At 49.3% G+C, this 21,836-nt stretch overlaps 1 protein-coding gene across 1 annotated transcript; it reads left to right on the top strand.

Annotated features, from left to right (window-relative positions):
* Window positions 1-312: 312 nt before the first annotated feature.
* APLNR (apelin receptor) lies at window positions 313-1,692 on the top strand. The gene has a single exon (XM_003801333.2). The coding sequence runs from the start codon at window positions 550-552 to the stop codon at window positions 1,690-1,692; it is 1,143 nt and encodes a 380-aa protein (XP_003801381.1). The 5' UTR covers window positions 313-549.
* The last annotated feature ends 20,144 nt before the right edge of the window (window positions 1,693-21,836 follow it).

Here is a 21,836-nt window from a genome sequence, read left to right as displayed (position 1 = left end):
CGGATGTGCCCCAAAGGGTGGTGGCCAGAGGAAGCTGAGGGATAGAGGCTGTGGTGAAGGTGGCTGGCAGTCGCACACAGGAGGCGGGGTCAGAGAGCAGGCTTGCAAACCCCAGATAACTGTTCTGCCCAGCACTGCAGGGGTCAATTTGGTCTACTTGCCCAGTGACAAGAAGGAAAAAAAAAAAGTGGGCTGTGACTTAAAGATCTTAAGACACACCACAGAGGGGCTGGTCTGGAGGTGGGAGGAGGGACAGACCAGGCAAGGAGGAGACAGGGACTCAGGAGGGTGCAAGGAAGCGTCTTACTTAGCTGAGACCGGGCAAGGGAGGAGAGGCTGGAGCAAAGTCTACAGGACAGAGGCGTCCTCTGGGATCCGGGAACCCGGGGGCAGCCCCTCCTGCATGCTGGGTAGGGCTCTGGGCACCAACCACTCTTCTTACCCTCTGGGGCTCAAGCCAGAAGCTCAAAGTGCTTGCTGGGTTGGTGACAGAGAGCCGCGGAGCTCAGACCCCCGGCATCCACTCCCGTCTTCTCTCCACTGCCCGGCATGGAGGAAGGTGGTGATTTTGAAAACTACTACGGGGCAGACAACCAGTCCGAGTGTGAGTACACGGACTGGAAGTCCTCGGGAGCCCTCATCCCTGCCATCTACATCTTGGTCTTCCTCCTGGGCACCACGGGAAATGGTCTGGTGCTCTGGACTGTGTTTCGGACCAGCCGGGAGAAGAGGCGCTCGGCTGACATCTTCATCGCCAGCCTGGCGGTGGCCGACCTGACCTTCGTGGTGACCCTGCCCCTGTGGGCCACCTACACCTACCGAGAGTACGACTGGCCCTTCGGGACCTTCTCCTGCAAGCTGAGCAGCTATCTCATCTTCGTCAACATGTATGCCAGCGTCTTCTGCCTCACCGGCCTCAGCTTCGACCGCTACCTGGCCATCGTGAGGCCGGTGGCCAATGCCCGGCTGAGGCTGCGGGTCAGTGGGGCGGTGGCTACGGCCGTGCTGTGGGTGCTGGCCGCCCTCCTGGCCATGCCGGTCATGGTGTTCCGCTCCACGGGGGACCTGGAGAACAGCACCAAGGTGCAGTGCTACATGGACTACTCCATGGTGGCCGCCCCGGGCTCAGAGTGGGCCTGGGAGGTGGGCCTGGGCGTCTCGTCCACCGCCGTGGGCTTCGTGGTGCCCTTCACCGTCATGCTCACCTGCTACTTCTTCATCGCCCAGACCATCGCCGGCCACTTCCGCAAGGAGCGCATCGAGGGCCTGCGGAAGCGGCGCCGGCTGCTCAGCATCATCGTGGTGCTGGTGGTGACCTTCGCCCTGTGCTGGATGCCCTACCACCTGGTGAAGACCCTCTACATGCTGGGCAGCCTGCTGCACTGGCCCTGCGACTTCGACCTCTTCCTCATGAACGTCTTCCCCTACTGCACCTGCGTCAGCTACGTCAACAGCTGCCTCAACCCCTTCCTCTACGCCTTCTTCGACCTGCGCTTCCGCCAGGCGTGCACCTCCATGCTCTGCTGGGGACAGAGCAGGTGCGGGGCTCCCGCCCACAGCAGCAGCGGGGAGAAGTCAGCCAGCTACTCCTCCGGGCACAGCCAGGGGCCCGGGCCCAACATGGGAAAGGGTGGGGAGCAGGCACACGAGAAATCCATCCCCTATAGCCAGGAGACCCTGGTGGTTGACTAGGGCTGGCATGGGGACAGCCTGGTGCCCTGGGCCCTCCCAGCTCCATCCTTTGCTCTGGAGGTCAGGTAGTGTGGCTGTGCCTCCTGCCTGCACTTCGCCCCTTCCCTGTTCCTTCCTCCTGTCCAGCCCCGTCCTTCTCTTGGTCTTTTATTCTTTCTCAGAGGTCTGGGGTTTAGTAGAAAGAGACTAACCCTTACAGACCTGAGCTTGCCCAAGTCTCTTAACCTCTCTGAGCCTTGGTTTCTCCCTTAATGTAAAATGGGTGAAGTCAGATTGACCCTGAAACGGTGAACTGTGAGTTCCGACTCAATAAAAGTTTGTTTCCCCACCCTGTTCTTTGCTCTCCAGCCCTCCTGTCTGCCTCCCTTTGGTTTCCTCTCTCTCTGCTACTGTTGCTCCTGGCCCCAATGCCCTCTCATGGCTCCACCTCTTGGGGTTCCCCTGCCCTGTCTGCCCCCCTATTCTGCAGGGCCCTGGAGGGTTAAGGATTCTGAAGCTTGCAGAGACTGACCCTGCTCCAGCTCTTTATCCTGTTTTCGGGGCAGGAGGCAGGGGAGGGCTGGAGCAGGGGTGGGCTGGCGTCAGTAGAGAATTAGCACTGCAGTCCCTGGGGCCTGGAGCTCCAGAACTTTCCCTAAAATTGGCTCAGTTCCCTGTCATTTCGAGCACTGGGGCTGGCATGATCCCGGAAGAGAGTACCCTTTCCTGCAGCTCCTCTGTGGTGCCAACTAGATGTGCTTTCTCCAAATGCCCTCAGATCCTTTCACTCTTCCCCTATTTGCTGTGGGCTGTGGGAGTTGGAAGGCATCAGGGGTTTTTGAACTGACAGGGTTCTTGTTTTGTTATGTGAAAGGGGAGCAGGGAGGGGGCATGAGAGAAAGAGGGCACAGAGGGGTGTCTGCACTTAGACTGGAGGTGGCTTGGCTCCCCTGCCCACACCCCTGCAGAGCCGCGGGCTATAGGTGGGTCTCTCCTGTCTCCCCATCTTGCCCCAGCAGTGCCCTGCTTTTTTTCTTGGGCACTGGGGCTTCTTGGTGCCAGGAGTGGCCAGCTGGGTAGGGATACGTGTTTCTTGTCTGTGTGTGCGTATGTGTGCGTGTCTAGGTGGACAGGTTCAATGTGAAGAACAGCAGCCCAGGGCACGTGGATGAACCCCTCCCACTCCTGTCCGCCCTGAGTCTTCGCCACATGTACCCCTGAAGGGAGGAGGGAGCAATGAGGCAATACAGCATGAAAATGGGCCCACCCCCACTGGATTTGGGGGCTCGATGACGGCTGGTCCGTGCTTTAAAGGAGAAGTTTATGTTTGCGCTGGACTCCCTGTGGGAACCCTCTTCAGTCCCCAGGGCAGCTGGCGCCCATGGCTTGGGACTGTCTTACTGAGCTGGGTCACTGCTTGTTCTCTAGCTCCATGAGGGAAGTAACAGGCTCCCCGCTTGGCCCCTTTCCCCTGCCTCCCACTTTGCTTTGAGTTTGTGGGTGCTTCCTCATCACTGTCCGTTGTTCTGGGGTCATAGGAGGGCATGCCATGGGTGAAAGGCAGTAGGTGGGTTCTTTCCTCACCCTTAAGATTGAGCCTTTTGGCTTCTGCTGGGTTGGGGGACTGGGAACAGAGACTAGAGTAGCCACAGAAACACGATGTCCACACCGCCAGAGAGACCCTGATGATGAAACCTACAGAGGGACCTTTGTGAGCTGGGGGTGGGGTGTGTATTCCGGGTTTTGTTCTTGGAGGACTCTGGAGATAAAGGAGAAGATGCCAGTGATGGAGTCAGGAAGAGCCCAGCTTGGTGTGAATGGACAGAGGAAGGAGGAGAGGGCACGGGGCTCCTCTCAGCCTGGCCTCCCGTCTTAGGCCAGCATCTCTCACAGTTGCTTCGTCTGCTCAGAGCTGTCTCAAAGCCTCCAGTCAAGGCTGGAGGTAGCTTCTGGAAGGGAAGCGTGCGTCCCTCTGAGGCCCCTCTGTGTGACCTGCAGAGACTTCTGGGGCAGAGGCCCTGTCTGCAGCACGTCTGTGCTACATTCTGACACTATTAGTCACTGTGGTTCATCAAATAAAACTGTTGTGTGTAACTGTCCTGTCCAAAGCCTCCTCTCACAAAAGTGTCTTGGGGTAGGGAGAGACCCCCTTTACGTCTGCAAATCTTTCAGTAGGACGTGGGGTCACCACAGTGAATGGGGAGGTGGGCTGTGGAAGCTGTAGGGAGAGTGTGAAGGGGGAAATTGCAAACCAAGGCGGGGCAGGGAGATGCAGAAAATAGGGACCAGAGAAGGGAAAGGGAAGGATGGGATTTAGTTGCAAAGAGGAAAAGGAAAGGAAGGAACAGGGCGCCTAGTGCTGTGCTGTAAAGAGCCAGAGAACAAATGGGCATGTGTTTCAGAGTTCAGAGCACAGATCTGGGGAGAAATACCAGCACTTGTTCCCATGGAGGTAGACATGTTACTCATTCATTTCATTCACTTCTTCCTTTATTCATTTTCTGTCTACTATTGACTCATGCATTCATTCATCCAGTATCATTTGAGTATCCACCAGTTTAGACCAGAAGTGGATCCAATCAGAGTTACTCTGGATACTTCAGAAAATTCCCATTCCTGAGTGTCTCCCCAGACCTATGAATGACTCAGAATCTCCCAGATTCACCCCAGATGTTCATAATTCCAAAAATTCCTCAGATAATTTCTGGACAAGGCCAGGCTTAGAGAATCTCTATGCAGATGGATTTTGCCCAAATTCAAGTGGGCACAGAAGACCAGACTAGAGGGTCAGAGCTGGAGACAACAGAGCTGGGTTCTGTCCGCTCATCTGTTTGGGGGTAGAAAGGGCTGACATGATCCTCAAGGGAGCAACATTTAGTCCAGAGGAACTCAACCATCTTCAGCGAAGACCTCCTGGGTATTAATAATGTTTGCAGATGACACAAAAGCAATCACCCTAGCAAAATGAAAGAGCTCAAATTTGTGGCATTTTACGACTGTGCTAAGCATTTCCCAAACATTATCTCATTTAATCCTTGTAGCCGTCCTCTGAGAGGGGTGTTTTCAACCTCATTTTGCTGATAAGGATGCTGAGACACAGAGAAATTAGTTTGGTCCTTTGACCAAGGTCACATAACTAGTAAATGGAAGAGCCAGGCTTGGGACAAGACAAATCTGTCCAACACCAAAGCCCAAAGCCCACTCTCTTGACCATGGCATTGCGATATTTCTCCCAAAATATAAGTGAGGCAGCACCATGTGGCTGAGATCTCATATGCAAGGTGCCAGGGATAAGAGAAGAGTCCCCGTGAATGGGGACGGGAGTGAGAGAGGAATTAGAGAGGACGATGGAAAATGCACAAATGAGAAAGATAGAGGGTGGGGAAGATAGAGACAGGAACAGAGAGAGTGAAGAGAAAGGTTGACAGAGGCAGAGACTGTGGGGGAGAGAGAGACTGAGACTGAGAGATGGTAGAGAAAGAGACAGACAGAGATAGGCAGAGACTGTGAAAGAGGCAGCAAAGGAGAGATGATAACGAAGAGAGAGAGTGAGGAGAGGGAGCTAGAGATGGAGAGGAACAGAGTGAGGAGATGGGTGGGGAGAAGGAACTGGGAGGCTGGGAGGGAGGTTGAGGGCAGGGAACCGGCTCCTGTTTCCCTTCTTTTGAAACCTACCAGGAAAAGCCCTTCAGGAATTTACACCTATCACAACAAGCTATTGGGGCTATTATTGTTATTGTTATTATTTTTACAGGTGCTTTAAAAAAACTCATCACTTCTCCTGGGAAGCTTGAGGTAAGCTATCCAAATATTGTAAGATTGCAGAGCACTTAGTAACCCCCTTGCTCACACATGTCTTCCATTATTCACTCATCTGTCTGTTCCTCTGTTCCACAAGTCCTTATTGACTACTTGTGTGCCAAGATCTATGCTGGACATGGGATCGGGGATGAGTAAGACTCAGCGGCTCACAGTTTGTTGGATGCAGGCAGTCACATGAAAGATTATAGCCAAAGGTGGCAGTTCTGAGTAAGGGGATGTAGGGGGTGTCCAGAGGGGCTGGAACAGTGGAATGAGTATGGGTGAGCATCGGGGAGATCTTACAGCTCTCTGCCTGCTGGGAGTCTGCTCCCTGAAATGTGGAGCGTGAGAGTCAGTTGGAAAGTGTTCTGGGCAGAGGAAGTACCTAGTGAACACAGCCCCTCTGAAGACCGGAAGGAGCACTGGGCCTTGTTTTTAATCCATCCTCACTCTAGCTCTGGCAGGTGGACCAGCTAGGGACACAGAGGTCTCTTGCCCAGGTCACATGGCATGGATGATGAGAAGACTGGGGGCTGGGCCTAAAATCTGGGTCTTGATACAATTTTTTGGGGGGAGGGGGAACAGATTTTATTCTTGGTGATTTCCTGTTTCTCCTCTCCGTGGGCTTGAACTGTCTTCCTCCAAATTGTCTGCTAGGGTCTCCTAACTGTAGGCTTAGGGTGCCCAGGTGGAGAAAGATGCTAAGAAGGGGCAAGGGGATCCCTTAGGAAGATCACCCCCCCCCCGCCTAAGCTCCCAGAAGCCAGGATGACACCCAGTGTGACCGACTGACAGGCTCTAGAAGTGGCACCCCACCATCTCAGTGGGTTCGACACTGCCTCAGCCCCAGGGAGTCGGAAGTTTGCAGGGCCTGACCTGGCAGGTGTATCTCTTCTCACCCATTGCCTAAATGCTTATAAAGTCACTGTGAGCAGTGTTGGAGGGGGACAGACACAAAGATGTGACTCAGGGAGCATAAAATCAAGTGCACAAGAGAGGAGATTCTGGGACATTGGGCTGACTCTGGAACTTTCAACTTATAGAGGTAGCGGATTAGAGCAATGTCTATTTCTTTATTCAGGCAGTAAACTTAATCAGTGTTTCCCATGTGCCTGGGACCATCTTAGGAGCTGGGGGTACTGCTGTGAACCAGATACCATTCCGGCCTTCACAGAGCAACTTGAAGAGCTTTCTGGTCTTACGTTCTCATTGATTGATTGGACGGGTAAACTGAAGCCCATAGGGGCGGGGGAATGAGTTATACATGGCATATAGCGGCTGGCGGCAGAGATGGGGCTGGAGCTCAGGCTTCCCACTGCCAGGTCAGATGTGATCCATGATTCCAGGCTGAGAAAGGAGAGAAGGTTCTGTCTCACTGAGATGCTGCAGAGCCAGATGAACACCAGGCCACTAGCTGCAGGGGTTGGCTAAAGGTGCTGATGCCATCCAAACTTTTGCTAATAAATCTTTTGTTTCAGAAGAATTTCAGATTTACAGAAAAGTTGCCATTGTAGGACTGTCTTCTCGTGTTTTCCGCAGCCAGTGTCCACTATTATGAGCACCTTACATTAATGTGACACCCTTGTCACAACTGATAAACCATTTCATACCTTACGTAAGTGCAGTTTGCCCTTGCGAGGACTTCCTTACTCCTTAGCTAATGTCCTTGCTCTGTTCTAGGGGCCTATCCAGCGTACTCCACTGAATTTTGTCGTCTCTTTTTTTTTTTTTTTGAGACAGAGCCTCAAGCTATCACCCTGGGTAGAGTGCCATGGCTTCACTGCTCACAGCAACCTCCAATTCCTGGGCTCAATCTCCTGCTTCCGCCTCCCAAGTAGCTGGGACCACAGGCGCCCGCCACAACGCCTAGCTATTTTTTTTGGTTGCAGCCATTATTGTTGTTTGGCGGGTCCAGGCTGGATTCGAACCTGCCACCTTAGGTGTATGTGGCTGGCGTCTTAGCCACTTGAGCCACAGGCGCCGAGCCTGAATTTTGTCATCTTATTTCCTTGAACTTCTCTTGGCAGTGACAGTTTCTCAGGCTTTGATACTCTTGACAGTGTGGAAGAATGCTGGCCAGGTGTTTTGTTCAATGTACCTATTAATTAAATAACTTTTTTTTTTTTTAAAGACAGAGTCTCACTCTGTCACCCTGGATAGAGTGTTCTGGCATCATCAGAACTCACAGCACCCTCAAACTCTTGGGGTTCAAGCAATCCTCTTACCTCAGCCTCCCAAATAGCTGGGACTATAGGAGCCCACCACAACACTCAGATAGTTTTTCTATTTTTAGTAGAGATGGTGTCTTGCTCTTGCTCAGGCTGGTCTCAAACTCTGGAGCTCAAGTGATCCACCTGTGTTGACCTCCCAGAGTGCTAGGATTATAGGCGTGAGCCACTGAGCCCAGCTCAAGTAAATATCTTTTTTATTTCCAAATGCCAGGCACATGCCAGGTGAGACGTCGAGAGCAATTAATAATATACAAGTAATTCCTACTCTTTTGGAATTTAACAGTCTCTATTAAAGTGCAGTAAGCTTCACTTCAGGGGCAGTACAGGGTGCCGCAGAGGCAAACCCTCCTCTTCCAGGGAGTGCCAGGGAAGGATCACAAGACAAGGCCGATTCCCCCTCACCTTCACCAGGGCTGGGGTGTCTGACATCCCCCACCTCCAAAGCCACCCTAGTGTGTTTTCTTGCCTGAATAACTGGAAACCTAGGGGCATGAGACGAAGGAGTATTTGTGGCATCTCACCCAGTGTTGCTTTGTACTTTGTTATTTGGGTGGCACATCTCTTGCCTACTCGAAGCTGCTTCTTACACAGATAGTGGACAATCAGAAATGCATTCTCCAAGTTGCTGGAAGTACCACTTCCCCGGACGGACGAGCTGGACATAGGTCTCTAGGAGAGCCCTGATTCATGGATCTGGCTGGTCTGTCACAGCTCTGTGTTCTCACCTCTCCCTTCTGCTCGGTGGCAGCTCCTTTAGAGGAGGGGCTATGTTTACACATCTTTGGATTCCCAGGGCCGGGAATGTGGCAGGTGCTCCAAGAATGTTTGCTTAAATAATTGAATTACTGGATAAAGAAAGTGCAGGAATAAAGGTGAGAAAACTGGTTTGTGTTTACAAGCAAATAAGTCAACAGAGTCGATTGCTTTTTATTTATTTTTTCCCTGTTTTTTTTTTTTTTTTTTTTTGCAGTTTTTGGCCGGGGCTGGGTTTGAACCCACCACCTCCAGTATATGGGGCTAGTACCCTACTCCTTTGAGCCACCAGAGCAGCCCATAATATTTTTTTTTAAAATTAAATCCTAACCATTCATTAATGCATTTATGGGGTACAATGTGCTGATTTTATATGCAATTTGGAATGCTTACATCAAATTGGTTAACATAGCCTTCACCTCACTTACTCATTGAGTTAAGACATTTATCCTCTGCTCTTAATACATTTGACATGTAGTCTTGCAATATGCACCATAGCTGAGGTCCCACCAATTACCCTCCCCCCACCTCCCTTCCCCTCTCTCCTCCCCCCTCTTCTCCTCTTCATCCTGGACTATAGTAGTGTTTTATCTTTCATATGAAAGTGTGGGTGGTTTACATGGATGGAGCTGGAACATATTTTTCTTAGTAAAGTATCTCAAGAATGGAAGAAAAAGTATCCAATGTACTCAGTACTATTAGGAAATCAATATATAATCACCCACACTTTCATATGAAAGATAAAACACAACTATAGTCGATTGCTTTTTAAAGAGGCCAGAAAGATGACATAAAGACTGTTGCCGGAAAAGATCCCTGGGGTTGAGAAGTATTGGGGCCACTAAGCACTGATCCAATTAAACCGACTAGCCTGGCCTTCTAAGAGCTGCCTCTTGGGAACACAGAGCCCATGTTCCAGGGACACTTCTGATATTCTTCCATTCTTAGTAGCATCTCTCAAAGCCTGGCTTTGCAGTGGGCAGCTCAGTGTTCATGCAGGAAACTTGTCTTCAAGTGTCTCCTGTGGGATGATGGCGTGCAGGCCCCCTCGGCTTCCTGGGGAAGTTCTCAGTGAGCCAAGTGGAGCCAGTGCTGAGTCAAACGGTTTCTGGTAATCCGTGTCTGGATGTCCACCATTCACGGAGGAAGGACTCTTGTGATGGTGGGGATGTACTGATTGAATAGAAAATAAGATTTTGGACTTCCCCCTTTATAAAAATACTCAGGGAAAACTTTTCTTCCTGTCTCTGAGAGAATCTGGACCAGTTGAAGGGTGTGTAGGAGGATTTGGCGGTCTTTCTTCTGGGTCTGGAATATGTCCATAAATTCACGAAGTCTTCCTGTATTACCTGATGACAGGAGAGGGACCCAGGCTCTGCTCCAGTGGACTGAGTCTGGTTTTCTTTGGCAGAGAAAGGACTTTGGATAGCAGAGGTTGGCAGTGACCCAGCGTCTGAGAATTGTCATTCCAACATGCCAGCGTTGAAGAGAATGAATGCACTCTTGCTCTTGGGAAGAGGGGATGCACCAATATGGTGGTTAGCTGGTTTCCAGAAGCCTGGAAGCCCCTGAGTAGCGGGGGTGGTGGTGGTGAAGGTCATTTGCTGCGCTAACAATAAGCTGTTTGGAAAAACAACACAGTACCTGCCAAGGGAGCTGACGGGAGACAGGCAGTGCATGCGAGTGAGGGAAGTGGCTTCTTTCTGCTTGTGTTGGGAGCATGGGCAGCCCAGCAGGCTGTCCTGAGGAACACAGTTAGTCCACCTGGAGAGGATGGATCCTACCACCCTCCCCCTTTACTAGTGAAGAAAGAGGCCTGGGGCGCTGGGATATTTGCTGAGGAGTGGCTGACTTGGTGGGCTTGGTTCTCTTCATTTCCTGGCCTGTTTGCTTTTCATGTCACCACGTGGCCTCTTTTCTATGCTGTCAATCAGAGTAGACAGTCAATCAGACGGGGGATTGATGGGGGCAACTTGTGTTAGTGACGACTTCACTTGTCTTCTTCAAAACTGTCATATCTGAAGGTGTCTCAGCTGTCCATTCTGGTAAGAATACAGTCAGACAGATCATACTGAAATCCCAATTCAGCTCTCATTTGGCTGTGTCACCGACACCGTCGCTTCCCAAAGTTTTGTGTGCAGAGGAATCTCTTGGGGATGCTGTTGGTCTATGGACTACTTCAGAGGAGCAAAGATCTGGGGTACGGCACACATTCGTGGGCTGTTTTCTCATCGCTCAAATGGTCTAATGAAAGTAGTTTCCCCACAGGACTGTTGTGAAGGTTCCATGAGGTAATGTTTGCAAGGGACTCCGGCACATAAGACTATGTTTTAATTTTCTTCCGTTCCTCCTTTTCCACCTCTTCTCTTACAAACAAAAGCGACTTGAAGCACTGCTTCCCAAGACAGCAGGCTTGGAGGATCTTGGCATTTAAAAAGATGGTACCAGGAAGGAGGGAATGCTCAACTCTGGGGATGTGGCGGTTGGTATTCCTTTTTGTATTTAAAATATTTTTAACTTGGTGGTAACAACAAACCCAAACTAGAAAAATTTGACAGAAGTTTGCATATAAAATTAATCTGGTCAGAAGTTTGTTGGAAAAGAAAGATCAAAAATAATATACTGCATATACACATTTTTGAATTTAAAATTCATGATCTGAGTAGTCTTTCAAGTCTGTGCAAGCCTGAGTCTCTGTCTGGGGACGCAGACGGTGCGGCCTAATATAATTCCTCACTGGTGATCTAGAGATGCAAATTCTGTCCTTAGCACTGTCTCCAACTTTGTGTGTCCCCCTGGACAGTCATGCCACCTGCTGGAACCTCAGTTTCTCTGTTTGTGCCATGGACAGATTGAACCTTCCTATTGTCACCGATGGGCTTTCTCATGTGATTATGGCCCTAGGCCTCAGAATCCCTTTTAATGCTGCACTTTGGGCAATAGACGTGGCAAACACAATTTTGAACCACTGACATTCTATGCTGCTAAGAAATGCTAATGGCAGAATCTCAGGCCTTAGAGTTGAAGATGGGCCTTGACAGATGACTAGGATTTTAGTAACTTGAATGTGGAATGAGGGTGGTAGAGCACCCAGACTGAGGAGATCGTGAGAGCAAGGGCAGCAGGGTAAGGACGGGTTTGGGTCGCTTGTGTGTAGGGTACGTGTATAAGGGAGTGTGGGGTAAAGGATGGAGGACTAGACTAGGGACTCATTTATTCATTCACCAAACATTCATGAACATTTACCGTTTGTCAGTATCTCAGCTAGGCACTGGATTGCACGGGGCACGAGACAGACCTGGTCTTCCCCAGCGTAATGTAGCATTTGTGGGGAGGGAGATAGACAATACACAGGCATGTAAACAAATGTAGTAAGTGGGCAGTTATGGGAAATACTGTGAGGGTTGGGGGACTGTCTTGGAAGGCGACCTTTCCATCTGCACCTGAGGGAGGAGAGTGAACCTTCCCTGAGAAAGGCTGGCACATGTGAGAACACGCAGCTGGGGAAGGGTGCAGTGGGTTCTCAGGACCACTGTCAGGACAACCGGAAGGCTGGTATGCAGGGAGCCAGGGAGAGGGTGGCCTGACACAAAAAGAGTCAGGCAGGGGCCAGGTTACATAGGACTTTGAAGGCCGTGGAAGAAGTATAGCTTGGCAAGTTGGCTTATGCCTATAATCCTAGCACTGTGGGAGTCCGAGGCAGGTGGATTGCTTGAGCTCAGGAGTTCAAAACCAGCCCGAGCAAGAGCAAGATCATGTCTCTAATAAAACTAGAAAAAAACTAGCCTGGCATGGTGGCCCATGCGTGTAGTCCCAGCTACTTGAGAGGCTGAGGCAGGAGGATCACTTGAACTCAGGAGTTTGAGGTTTCTGTGAGCCATGATGACACTACACTCTACTCACCGGGACAGAGTGAGAGTCTGTCTCAAAAAAAAAAAAAAGAAGTTTGACTTTATTCTAAGTGCAATAAGGGTCCATGAAGAGAGTGACATGTTTTAGTTTGCATCTAAAATTATCCCTTAGGCTTCTGCATAGAGAATGAACTGAAGGTGAGTCTGGGGAAGGCAGAGACCAGTTAGGAGGTAACTACAGAGGCTGAGATGAGGAACGAAGGTGGGTTGTGTCAGGGTGGGGTCCACAGGAACTGAGAGGAAGGGCAGGTTTGAGCCATTATTTCCAATGCAAAGTGGACTGGATGAGAGTGGGGGCGGGGAGAGAGAATTATCCAAAGTTTCTGACTTGAGTGAGTGACTTGGAAGAGGATGGTACCAATTAGTGAGATAGGAAAGGCTGGAGGAAGAGTAGCTTAGGGGTGTGTGTGTGTGTGAGAGAGTGTGTGTGTGTGAAAGACAGATGAAGAGTTCTGTCTCCTCCGTATCATACCTGAGATGTTAATGAGATGTCTGAGTGAGGGCGTCATGATACCCATTCTGAACAGCGGTCTGACTGGGGATAGGAATCTTAGTGTCATAGAGATGGACTGTGAAGAACGCTACTGAGAGGTCAGTCAACTAGAAAAATGTCCACTGGATTTGGTGATAAAGAGGTCTTTGGTGACATGGGCCAGGATACTTACAGTGAATTTTGTTAGTAGAAGACAGACTGCAGAGTGTTGAAGAGTGGACAGGAGGATTGCAGAATGTGTGTGGAAATAACTATTTTCTCCTCTTTCTCTCTTTCTGCTTTTCTCTCTTTGTTTCTCTCTTTTGAGACAGAGTCTTGCAAGCTAGAGTGCTGTGGCATCAGCCTAGCTCACAGCAACCTCAAACGCCAAGACTCAAGCAATCCTCCTGCCTCAGCCTCCCAAGTAGCTGGGACTATAGGTGCCCACCACAGCATCTGGGTCATTTTTCTGTTTTTAGTAGAGACAGAGTCTTGCTTTGCTCAGGCTGGTCCTGAACTTCTGAGCTCGAGGGACCCTCCTGCCTAGGCCTCCCAGAGTGCTAGGATTATAGGAGTGAGCTACCACACCCAGATGAAACAACTCTTTTCAAAGTTTTTGAAGGGAAGATAAGCAGAGAAATGGACAATAGCTTAAGAAGGATGTAGGATGAAGGGAAAGCCTTTAAAGAATTGGAGATGCAAGGCCACATTTGTGCACTAGTGATGACCTAAGAAAGACCAAGACTATGAGTGAGGGTTGAGAGCAGGAGGACCTTATGGAGAGAACAACGCTTCCATGGAGAAGAGGCAATTGAAGGGAACAGCGTTGGAGCAGGCCAGAGACGTTGGGAGCTGGAGCACATGTGGAAGGATCAGTCTTTGATAGGAAGAGAGAACATTCCCTCCTGGGGTTAGGAAGGACGTAGGAGAGGAAGAGTTAAGAAGCAGATAGGTTGGTAGATGTTGGTGGTGCTGGCTGTGTGACTTCTGATTTGTATGTGAATTATAAGATGAGGTCATCAGCTGAGCATGAGGTAGGGAAAGAAGTCTAGAAACCCTTGCAGGAATAAAGTTTTATCTTGGGCAACAAAAGCAAAGTTCCTAGGGCCTCCTTGTACCAATTCTCCACTTGAGATATAGGCCCATGAATTTAAAAGGAAGTAAGTCACTTAGCCTAGTTGTGTGATAGTCCCTGGCAATATTTAAAGGTTCTCAGCAGGTGCTGGGGTTTTGCAAGGTGGCCATGGTTCTGGGGTTATTTGCTAGCCTAATTATAAAGAAGAACAATAGAATCTAATTGATGTGAGGAAGGAAGCAAAGACAGCAGGTGGCCTCTGGAGGGTAGACTTGTGGCAAGATCAGTGGGTTAGAGGTGAAGACATAGGGTAAGAAATGTGGGAGTTGGGGGGATGGCTGGAAGGTCTGGGAGTGGAGGTCAAAGGGAAGGGTTAAAAAATGGAGGTTTCTGCAATGGAGCCAGGAAAAGCATGGTTGGGGTGGACAAAGAACATCAAAGCATGAGAGCAGGTTGCTGGTTGAGTTGCACATGCAGATACTGACAGTTTGAGAGTCAACTCTCAAAGGAAGAGGGCAGTGAATCCTATGGTGACCAGGAGGTAAAGTCTGCAGTGAAGGAGGGCGGGTGAGTAAGAGGGGTAGAAATGACCTTATGCAGAGGAAGGCAAGGGTATGAAACCCATGGGATGGCTTTGTGCAGCTCCACCCCAGAAGGCACAGCTTGAGGAGGGGGGATGTGGGCTGGATTTTACTCACCTCTCAGGTAGGCATTGTTGGCAGGCATAACCTACATGCACAACCTGCATAGCCAGACACCCCAGTTGAAGGGACTGGGCATCCAAGCAATTGGCTTTTTTAGCAATTGGCTTTGTAGGAGGGTGAGCCTTTTGACAGTGGGGAGCGAAGGTTAACCTTCTGACTTTACAGACAGGGAAACTGAGGCCCAGAGATGTGGGAGGAACATGCTGGGGGCTGGAGGCAGAGCTGGAGCTAACCTAACTCTCAGTGCTCTCTGTGACACCCCGTAATGAAAGTGATAATTTAGCAAACACGTCAAAATCACAAATTCCAAAATACATTGTCCATCAAAGTTGCTTCTGTGGGAGGTGACAGACTTCTTTCTAATGATGCTGCCATTGTTCCAACCAATTCTGGAAACGCCTTCAGGGAAATGATCTTCAGAGCCAGCTCTGAGTCACAAAGACAGCCCACTGCTCCGGAGAGACTGAATTGGCACATGGGGTGGGGGCCCTTCTTCTGCAGTGTTGGGTCTCAGATCTCAAGACACAATCTCGGAACAAGGACCCTCATGGCATCTCTTCATTCTATTTTTACACATTTATTTTGTACTCAGGGTGTTCCCAGCCCAGGAAATCCCAGTCCAGGGGTGTGTGTATAGCAGTGTGATCTGATATTGCTGTGAGGTGTGTTCAGTCTGGTCAGGTTTAGTTTTGCTGGGCTGGTAGGATGAGATTTGTATTCTTTGGGCATCTGAGAGGCAAACAGCTATTTTATGCAGAACACGGATCTGTTAAAGGATATTAGAGAGCTCACAGACTCTCTGGAGATTAGTCCTCCAATTATCTGGTCCTCCAATTATCAACTTGTGCCATGAAGTTCTGCCTGGGACTGACCCCCATTCCCCAACCCCAGGATTTCTCTCACTGCTGCCTCTGAGATTTTGAAGATTCTCTGCTATTCTCCCTCCTTAGCCAGAAAACAGACCGCAGGGCAGCTCCCAGTCCTCAGGTGGTTCTCCTTCACAGTGGATTCTCGCATGCTGATGAAGGGGGACCCCAGATCACTAGCTGCCACTCGAGGCAGAGGAGTCTGGGAAAATGGATTCCAGCTTCTGACTTGGAAGGTTGTGCTTAGATGGTGGGAAGATCCCAGGACATGGTAAAGTGTTTTTAAAAAGGGTGGGTGCCACAGCTGCAACAAAAGGTGGCTGTCAATCAGTTGGCTTCTTCAGACCCTTGTGCCTGGATTTTGGGAAAGCTGCCCCGAGGTGCACAGCTATGACTGGGCCACGGTCCTTCTTGATATCTTGGTATCTTGACCTCACAAAGTCGTCAGCTCAGAGATCACAGCGAAATTAGGTTTTTTGGGCTAAAACATGTAGAGTTCCCTTTTTTTTTCTTTTTTTTAAATTTCAGGTTAATGAGAGGGTACAAACAAGGAGGTCACAGTATTTGCATTTGTTAGGTAGAGTCCCTCTTGTAGTTGTGTCCTGCTCCCAAAAGGTGTGCCATATGCCCTTACATTGTGCTGTTAAGTGGGAGCGCACCAATCCTCCCCTCTTCTCTCTCCTCCCTCCTCTCCATAAGTTGAATGGCATTGAGGTTTTCTCTTGTGTAGATGTGTATTAGATCATCTCCTGGCTTCACATTAGTATTGAGTACATTGGATATTTGCTTTTCCATTCTTGTGATACTTTACTGAGAAGAATGTGTTTCAACTCCATCCAGGTTAATACAAAAGTTGTAGAGTCTCTGTCTTTTTAATGGTTGAACAGTATTCCTAACACCCATTAACCCAGGAATGGAGTAACAAATCATGGTATATGTATACCATGGAATACCATTCAGCCATGGAGTTACCTATAAAATGAATGTAGTTAAAAAAACCCCAGGAAGTTGTGTCTTCAAACACCTGAAAATGGGTGGCTGTCAACGCCATAGCCACCTGCCAGTGAACCCCAGTCTGTGCAGGAAGCTGAGACATTCTGTGTAGAAACGTTATTCCTCAGTGATCCAGAGTGTGTACCCTCTAGTGTCTGTAACTCACAGAGATGACCCAATGGTGCCCTGTGCATGCTGAGAAGGATTCATGCGACATTTACTGGGGAGTACTAGGTATCAAGGGCTGGGAGCTTCCAGAAATGACAAAAATATGGACTCTGTTTATAGAAAAGTTAATCTCACGTGGGAGAAAGACAGGCCATGTCTGAGTGTCAGTGAGGTACAAGGAGGAGGGAAAAAGCCCCTTGGACCCTTTAACCTTGGGATCATGTTCTGGGTCTTGTGAACTAGTTTTCTCATCCGCAAAGTGGGGATAGTCAGACTTAGCACTTCAAGTGGTGATTCGAAGGAGTGGGAAGCCCGGTCTGTGCAGCAGCCAGGGCCTGGCACATCGTGTGCCTCTGGCCTCCACCCCCTCCTCTCCTCCACTCAATCTAAAGAGTGATGGGACCACAGAGAAGGTGGTGGCTAATTCTGCTTGATGGATTCAGGATGGACTCCTGATGATGCCGGGTGTTCTTTGGGCAGAGGGTGAGAAAGACACTTCAGGCCATGGGAGTAGTGTGATCAAAGCCACTGAATTCTGTGTTTGGTGAGTGGTACACTGAGTGCTTGGGGGTGTGTGATTGGGAGAGGGGACTGGCAGGAACCAAGGCCAAACGGTGGTTCAAAGGAGTGAGAAGTGGGTTCCTTGAGCCATGATAAGGGTCTCGTTCTCCTGTAAGCATGGATGGTAAGCAGAGAGGTTTAGGTCAGAGGGCTGTTCCAGGAAGGCCAGAGCATCTTCTAGGGCTGGAGAAAGTTATCTGTCTTTTATTTGGAGTTGCCCTGGGCTTTGGAGTGCTCTGTATCTCTGCTTTGAGAGATAAGGACAGAATGGGTGGGCTATTTCTTGGGCTCCATTTGGTCTGGGGATGTGTGTGGTTTTTGAGCATCTACAACTCTCAGTGCACTGTTGGGTGTCTTACATAAACCGTGGTGAATCCTCTGAATAACTCTGCAAAAGGAGATAATACGTATTATCATCTCCGTTTTACAGATGATGAAACTGAAGCTCAGGAAATATTATGCAATTTGCTGAAGGCCATGTAATCAGTACTTGGCCGGGATTCAAAGCCAGGTTTGCCTAATTGCAAATCAGTGCTGGTTCCACCTTGCCGCCCTTCTGAGTCCCACTGGATTCTTGCTAACTGACATGACGTGACATAAACACTCTGTGTATTGAACTCTATCTATCCATCTTCTATCTCTTTGTCCATCCATGTGCCTAAAGGCAGAAATTTACCCAGCATCTCAAAATCTCTTGCCTTCCCCTCTTAGAACCCCCTGCCCCAAATCTCTGGGAAGTCAAGAGCATTCTGTTTCTGGATAGGAAGCAGAAATGTGGTTAACCATTGTTATAAGTGTCTTGCAGAGAGAGTGTCTTGCTTTGCTATCTCAGTCCTGCCCAGACTCAGAGCTGGTCCCATGAGAAGGAAGTTTTGAGAGTTGACTTAAAGGTTATGACAGATCCCTCAGGCTTTGGTCTCTCCCTGAAGATCCCTTCAATAGCTCAGCAATGCCTGAAATCCGTCTGTCTTCTGGTTTGATGTGTGAGATGCACACAGGTTTGGACTCATGGAGATCGCTCCCGAAATGTTGGGTCTGCCCTCACCAGTAATTGAGGCCTTGAACGAGCCCCAGAATACCTCTGTGCCGTGCAGTTGTGGGCCAAGTTGGGATGGTAATTGTACCTACTTACAGGTTGATGTGAGAATAAAGTGACATGTCCATAAATCTGAGCAACACAAACACTTATCAGGTCTCTAAACTTTTTAGAATGCTCTTGACTTCCCAGAGATTTGGGGGGGGGGGTGGTTCCTAAGAGGGAAAGGCAAGAGATCTTGAGATGCTGGGTAAATTTCTGCTGTATTAGATTTTGTGAAAACCAAATGGGGTTAGACTGTAAGTGTACTTGGCCGTGGCAGAGAGGACTTGAGTGAGATTAGGGGTAGAAGAAAGAAAATAAGAACAAAAAGGGCTTATCAGAAGCAAAATTCAGTCACTTCATAACTTACTCAGGATCCAGGCTCAGGGCTGCCCAGGAAAGTGGTAGCAGATTGACCCAAACGGGCCCTTTGATGCTGCCGCCTGTATCCGTAAAAGGTTGGACGAAATCTTCCTCGAGCCATAAATATGTTCTGGGCTTCAAACACAATCTTTCCTTAAAGGGCAAAATGCTCTTGAGTGGAGAAGTGACTTTATTTGGGTTTCCCTAGGGTGGGCGGCAGCTCACCGAAGGCTCCTGGCAGGAAGCAGCTCGCATGGCTCCTGGCCAGGCCGGTGGAGGTCTCTGACCTTCTCTCTGGGCCTCAGGAACTTCTGCTTCCCTACAGGGAACAGCATTTGGAGCTTTCTGGAAAAAGAATTGGCTGTCAGGGAACCAAAGTGAGTGGGAGGGCCCAGATGAACTGCGAGCTGTATGGGTTCCTTGGTTGTTTTTGTTTTTGTTGTTTGTGGGTGACCCTTAATTCTTGGGTCCATCTTGAAGTCACTGTGATGAAGGCTCATGGGGTCTCATGTGCTCATTCTGCTTTATGTAACAAGGACTCAAAAAGGGCAAGTGAAATTCCCACAGGCAAGCTGGACTCTTCACCACCCTTCACTGCTCTGGTGTGCTGTTTTACAATCTAATTAATTATTCTAGATTTGGATGACATTGCTGATACTGATGGCATTGCTCAAGCCACAGAGTGGCAGCAGGGACCAACAAAGTCAGTCGAACACTTTCTAAACTAGATGCTCCCTGAATATTAGAGCATTTCATGAGCTTTATGTCACTAGATTTGGGAGGTGTAGGTGCTATTGTGATCAGTCCCATTTTACAGATGAGAAAACTGAGGCTCTGAAGGATGAAGTGACCTGCCAAATACGAATTGAGAGCCAACAAGGGATAGCTGGGATCTGAATGTGGGTGGATGGGATCCAGGGCCTGTGGATTCTTCACCACAGTATTCTACTGTTGGTTGGGAGTGACTGTGTTTTATTTTACACCCTTGTCACTTGTGAGACTTGGTTATGTAGGGGTTGAATTGCTTGGTAATTTGATTTGCATGATGATGAAATGTTTTAAATTTTATTTTACAGTTTTACTTGGGTCTTAGTGCAGAGAATACTCTTTAGGCACTCAAAATCGATTGGTTCAAAATTAATTTTCACGAGTAGAGGGTTGGATGGATGAGCCTCAGTGCTTACCCACCAAAGATCCCCTTGTCCTGAGAAGTATTTGGTCTCCTAAGCAGACTTGCTGGATGAGAGGTGATTACCTCATTTACTAAAAAATTAAGCTGAAGCAACAGAACTGCCCAGCAGCATTCCAGACCTTCCTACAATGGTTGACAAGAATGATCTGGAATGTTGTTACCCATTCCAGAGATAGAGGCTGCGAGCTTTCTCTCACTGTGCTGCTCTGGCTTGCCTGCAGCCACAGAACTTTTTGAAATATTACCAGTACTTGGAGAACCCGTTTGTATCCTGAATTTACTCCCAGGGGTCTGGATCGCTAAGCTGGGACTCATCAACATGGGAAATGAAGTGTGTCTCTCCTGTTCTCATTTATCACTTGCTCACTGTCCTTTGTCCTTCTGAGCAGGATTGATGGCTTCTGCTGGGGTCCCATGGGAAAGCCTCAGAGGTGTGGGGCTTTCAGCCTGCAGCACCTGCACCTCTCCTGTCACCAGGCATTTAACAGGCAGGAAGCAAGTTTTTAATCTGTGAGTCTTTAGGCCAGGGGGCTGGAGGCGAAGGTGCTGGGGGTCTGCGGCTCCTGAGGGTGGGCAGCTCTGGGAGGGCATCAGAGAGGCTTTTATTTTACATCCTGGAAATGCGCAGAGGTTGCTCTAAGTGCAGGGCCATCTTACGGGAGCTTTGTTTTCTTAGCAGACTGGGAAAGGTGGGACTGACTGGAGTGTGTGCTTGTGTGAGTGTGTTTGTATGTGAATGTGTGTGTGTGTGTTTGTATGTGAATGTGTGTTGTTTGTATGTGTGTGAGTGTATGTGAATGTGTGTGAATGTTCGCATGTATATGTGAGAGTGTTTTTATGTGAATGTGTTTGCGTGTTTGTATGGATGCGTGTGTTTGTATGTGAATGCCTATGTGTTTGTATGTGTGAGTGTTTTTATGTGAAGGTGTCTGTGCGTGTTTGTGTATGTGTGAGAGTGTGTATGGGAATGTCTGTATGTTCCTGTGTATGTGTGAGTGCTTGTATGTGAATGTGTATGTGTGTTTGTATGTGGATGTGTGTGTTTAGGTGTATGTGAATGTGTCTGGGTGTATTTGTATGTATGTGAATGTGCATGAGTTTGTGTGTTTGTATGCGAGTGAGTGTGAGTGTGAGTGTGGATGAGTGCTATGTGCACTATGCATGTATGTGAGTGCGTCTGTTCCTTTAGGGCTGCCAGGCAGGGTTTGGACTTAACCCAGCGAAGCCCCTTTGAAGTGGAAATCAGAAAGCTCAGTCCCCCCTTCCCCTAAACCAGAGGAGAGCACGAAGGGCAAAGCATTTATAAGCTATTTTCTCACTTTCACACTGTCTCCTCTGTCCCAAATGGTGGCACAAATAGTGCTTTTGCAAGAGCCCCCTGGCTGCGAGGCCCTCTGGTTTCCATGGAAACTATGAAGCCCACTTGGGGGGGGGGTGTGCTGAGAGGGGGAGGTGTGGGGGAGGGAGAAAGCTTGGAAGCTCCCGCTGGTGGGTGGGTGGGGAGGCTCCAGCTTCAGACAAAGGGGAGGAACAAAGGCTGGGGGAGGGGATGAGGCTTCATTTTGTGGGTCTCCCGGATTCTTACAGAATAATGGAGCCCCCGGGCCTGGGGGAGAAACCTAAAGGGGAACGTGAGGCTGTGTCCTGGGGCCTCAGTGAAGTTCCAAGACAAGACAAGGGGCTGGAGGAAGAGCCGGCTCCCCACCTTGTAGAGTAAACCCCTCCCTGGACTGCCCTTCAAGGCTCTTTCTGTGTCTGACTCCACCAGAGTTGTCCACTTTCCTGCATTTCCACCCGACAGTCCCGCAGAGCAGCGTCGGCCTTGTGCTGTGATTTCCTCCCTGGCAGCATCTTGTTGTGTTTCCTCCTGCATCCTCAATGCTTGGCCCAGTACCCAGGCTGTGTTAAGTTGGCAAAAAAAACGCGCCTGCTACCTCCAGGACCCCTGCCTGCGAGGCCCTGCTGCCTCTCCCCACACAAGTCCTGCCCTTTGTCAA

The sequence above is a fragment of the Otolemur garnettii genome, unplaced genomic scaffold, assembly GCF_000181295.1.
Source record: "Otolemur garnettii isolate 467f Iridium unplaced genomic scaffold, OtoGar3 scaffold00209, whole genome shotgun sequence".
Lineage (NCBI taxonomy): Eukaryota > Metazoa > Chordata > Mammalia > Primates > Galagidae > Otolemur > Otolemur garnettii.
Note: the sequence above shows the minus strand (reverse complement) of the source record. Positions and strands in the feature narration are given on the sequence as shown.

Bases quoted from the DNA above. Each gene is read 5' to 3' on its own strand.
- APLNR (XM_003801333.2), top strand. From the start codon at position 550: ATGGAGGAAGGTGGTGATTTTGAAAACTACTACGGGGCAGACAACCAG.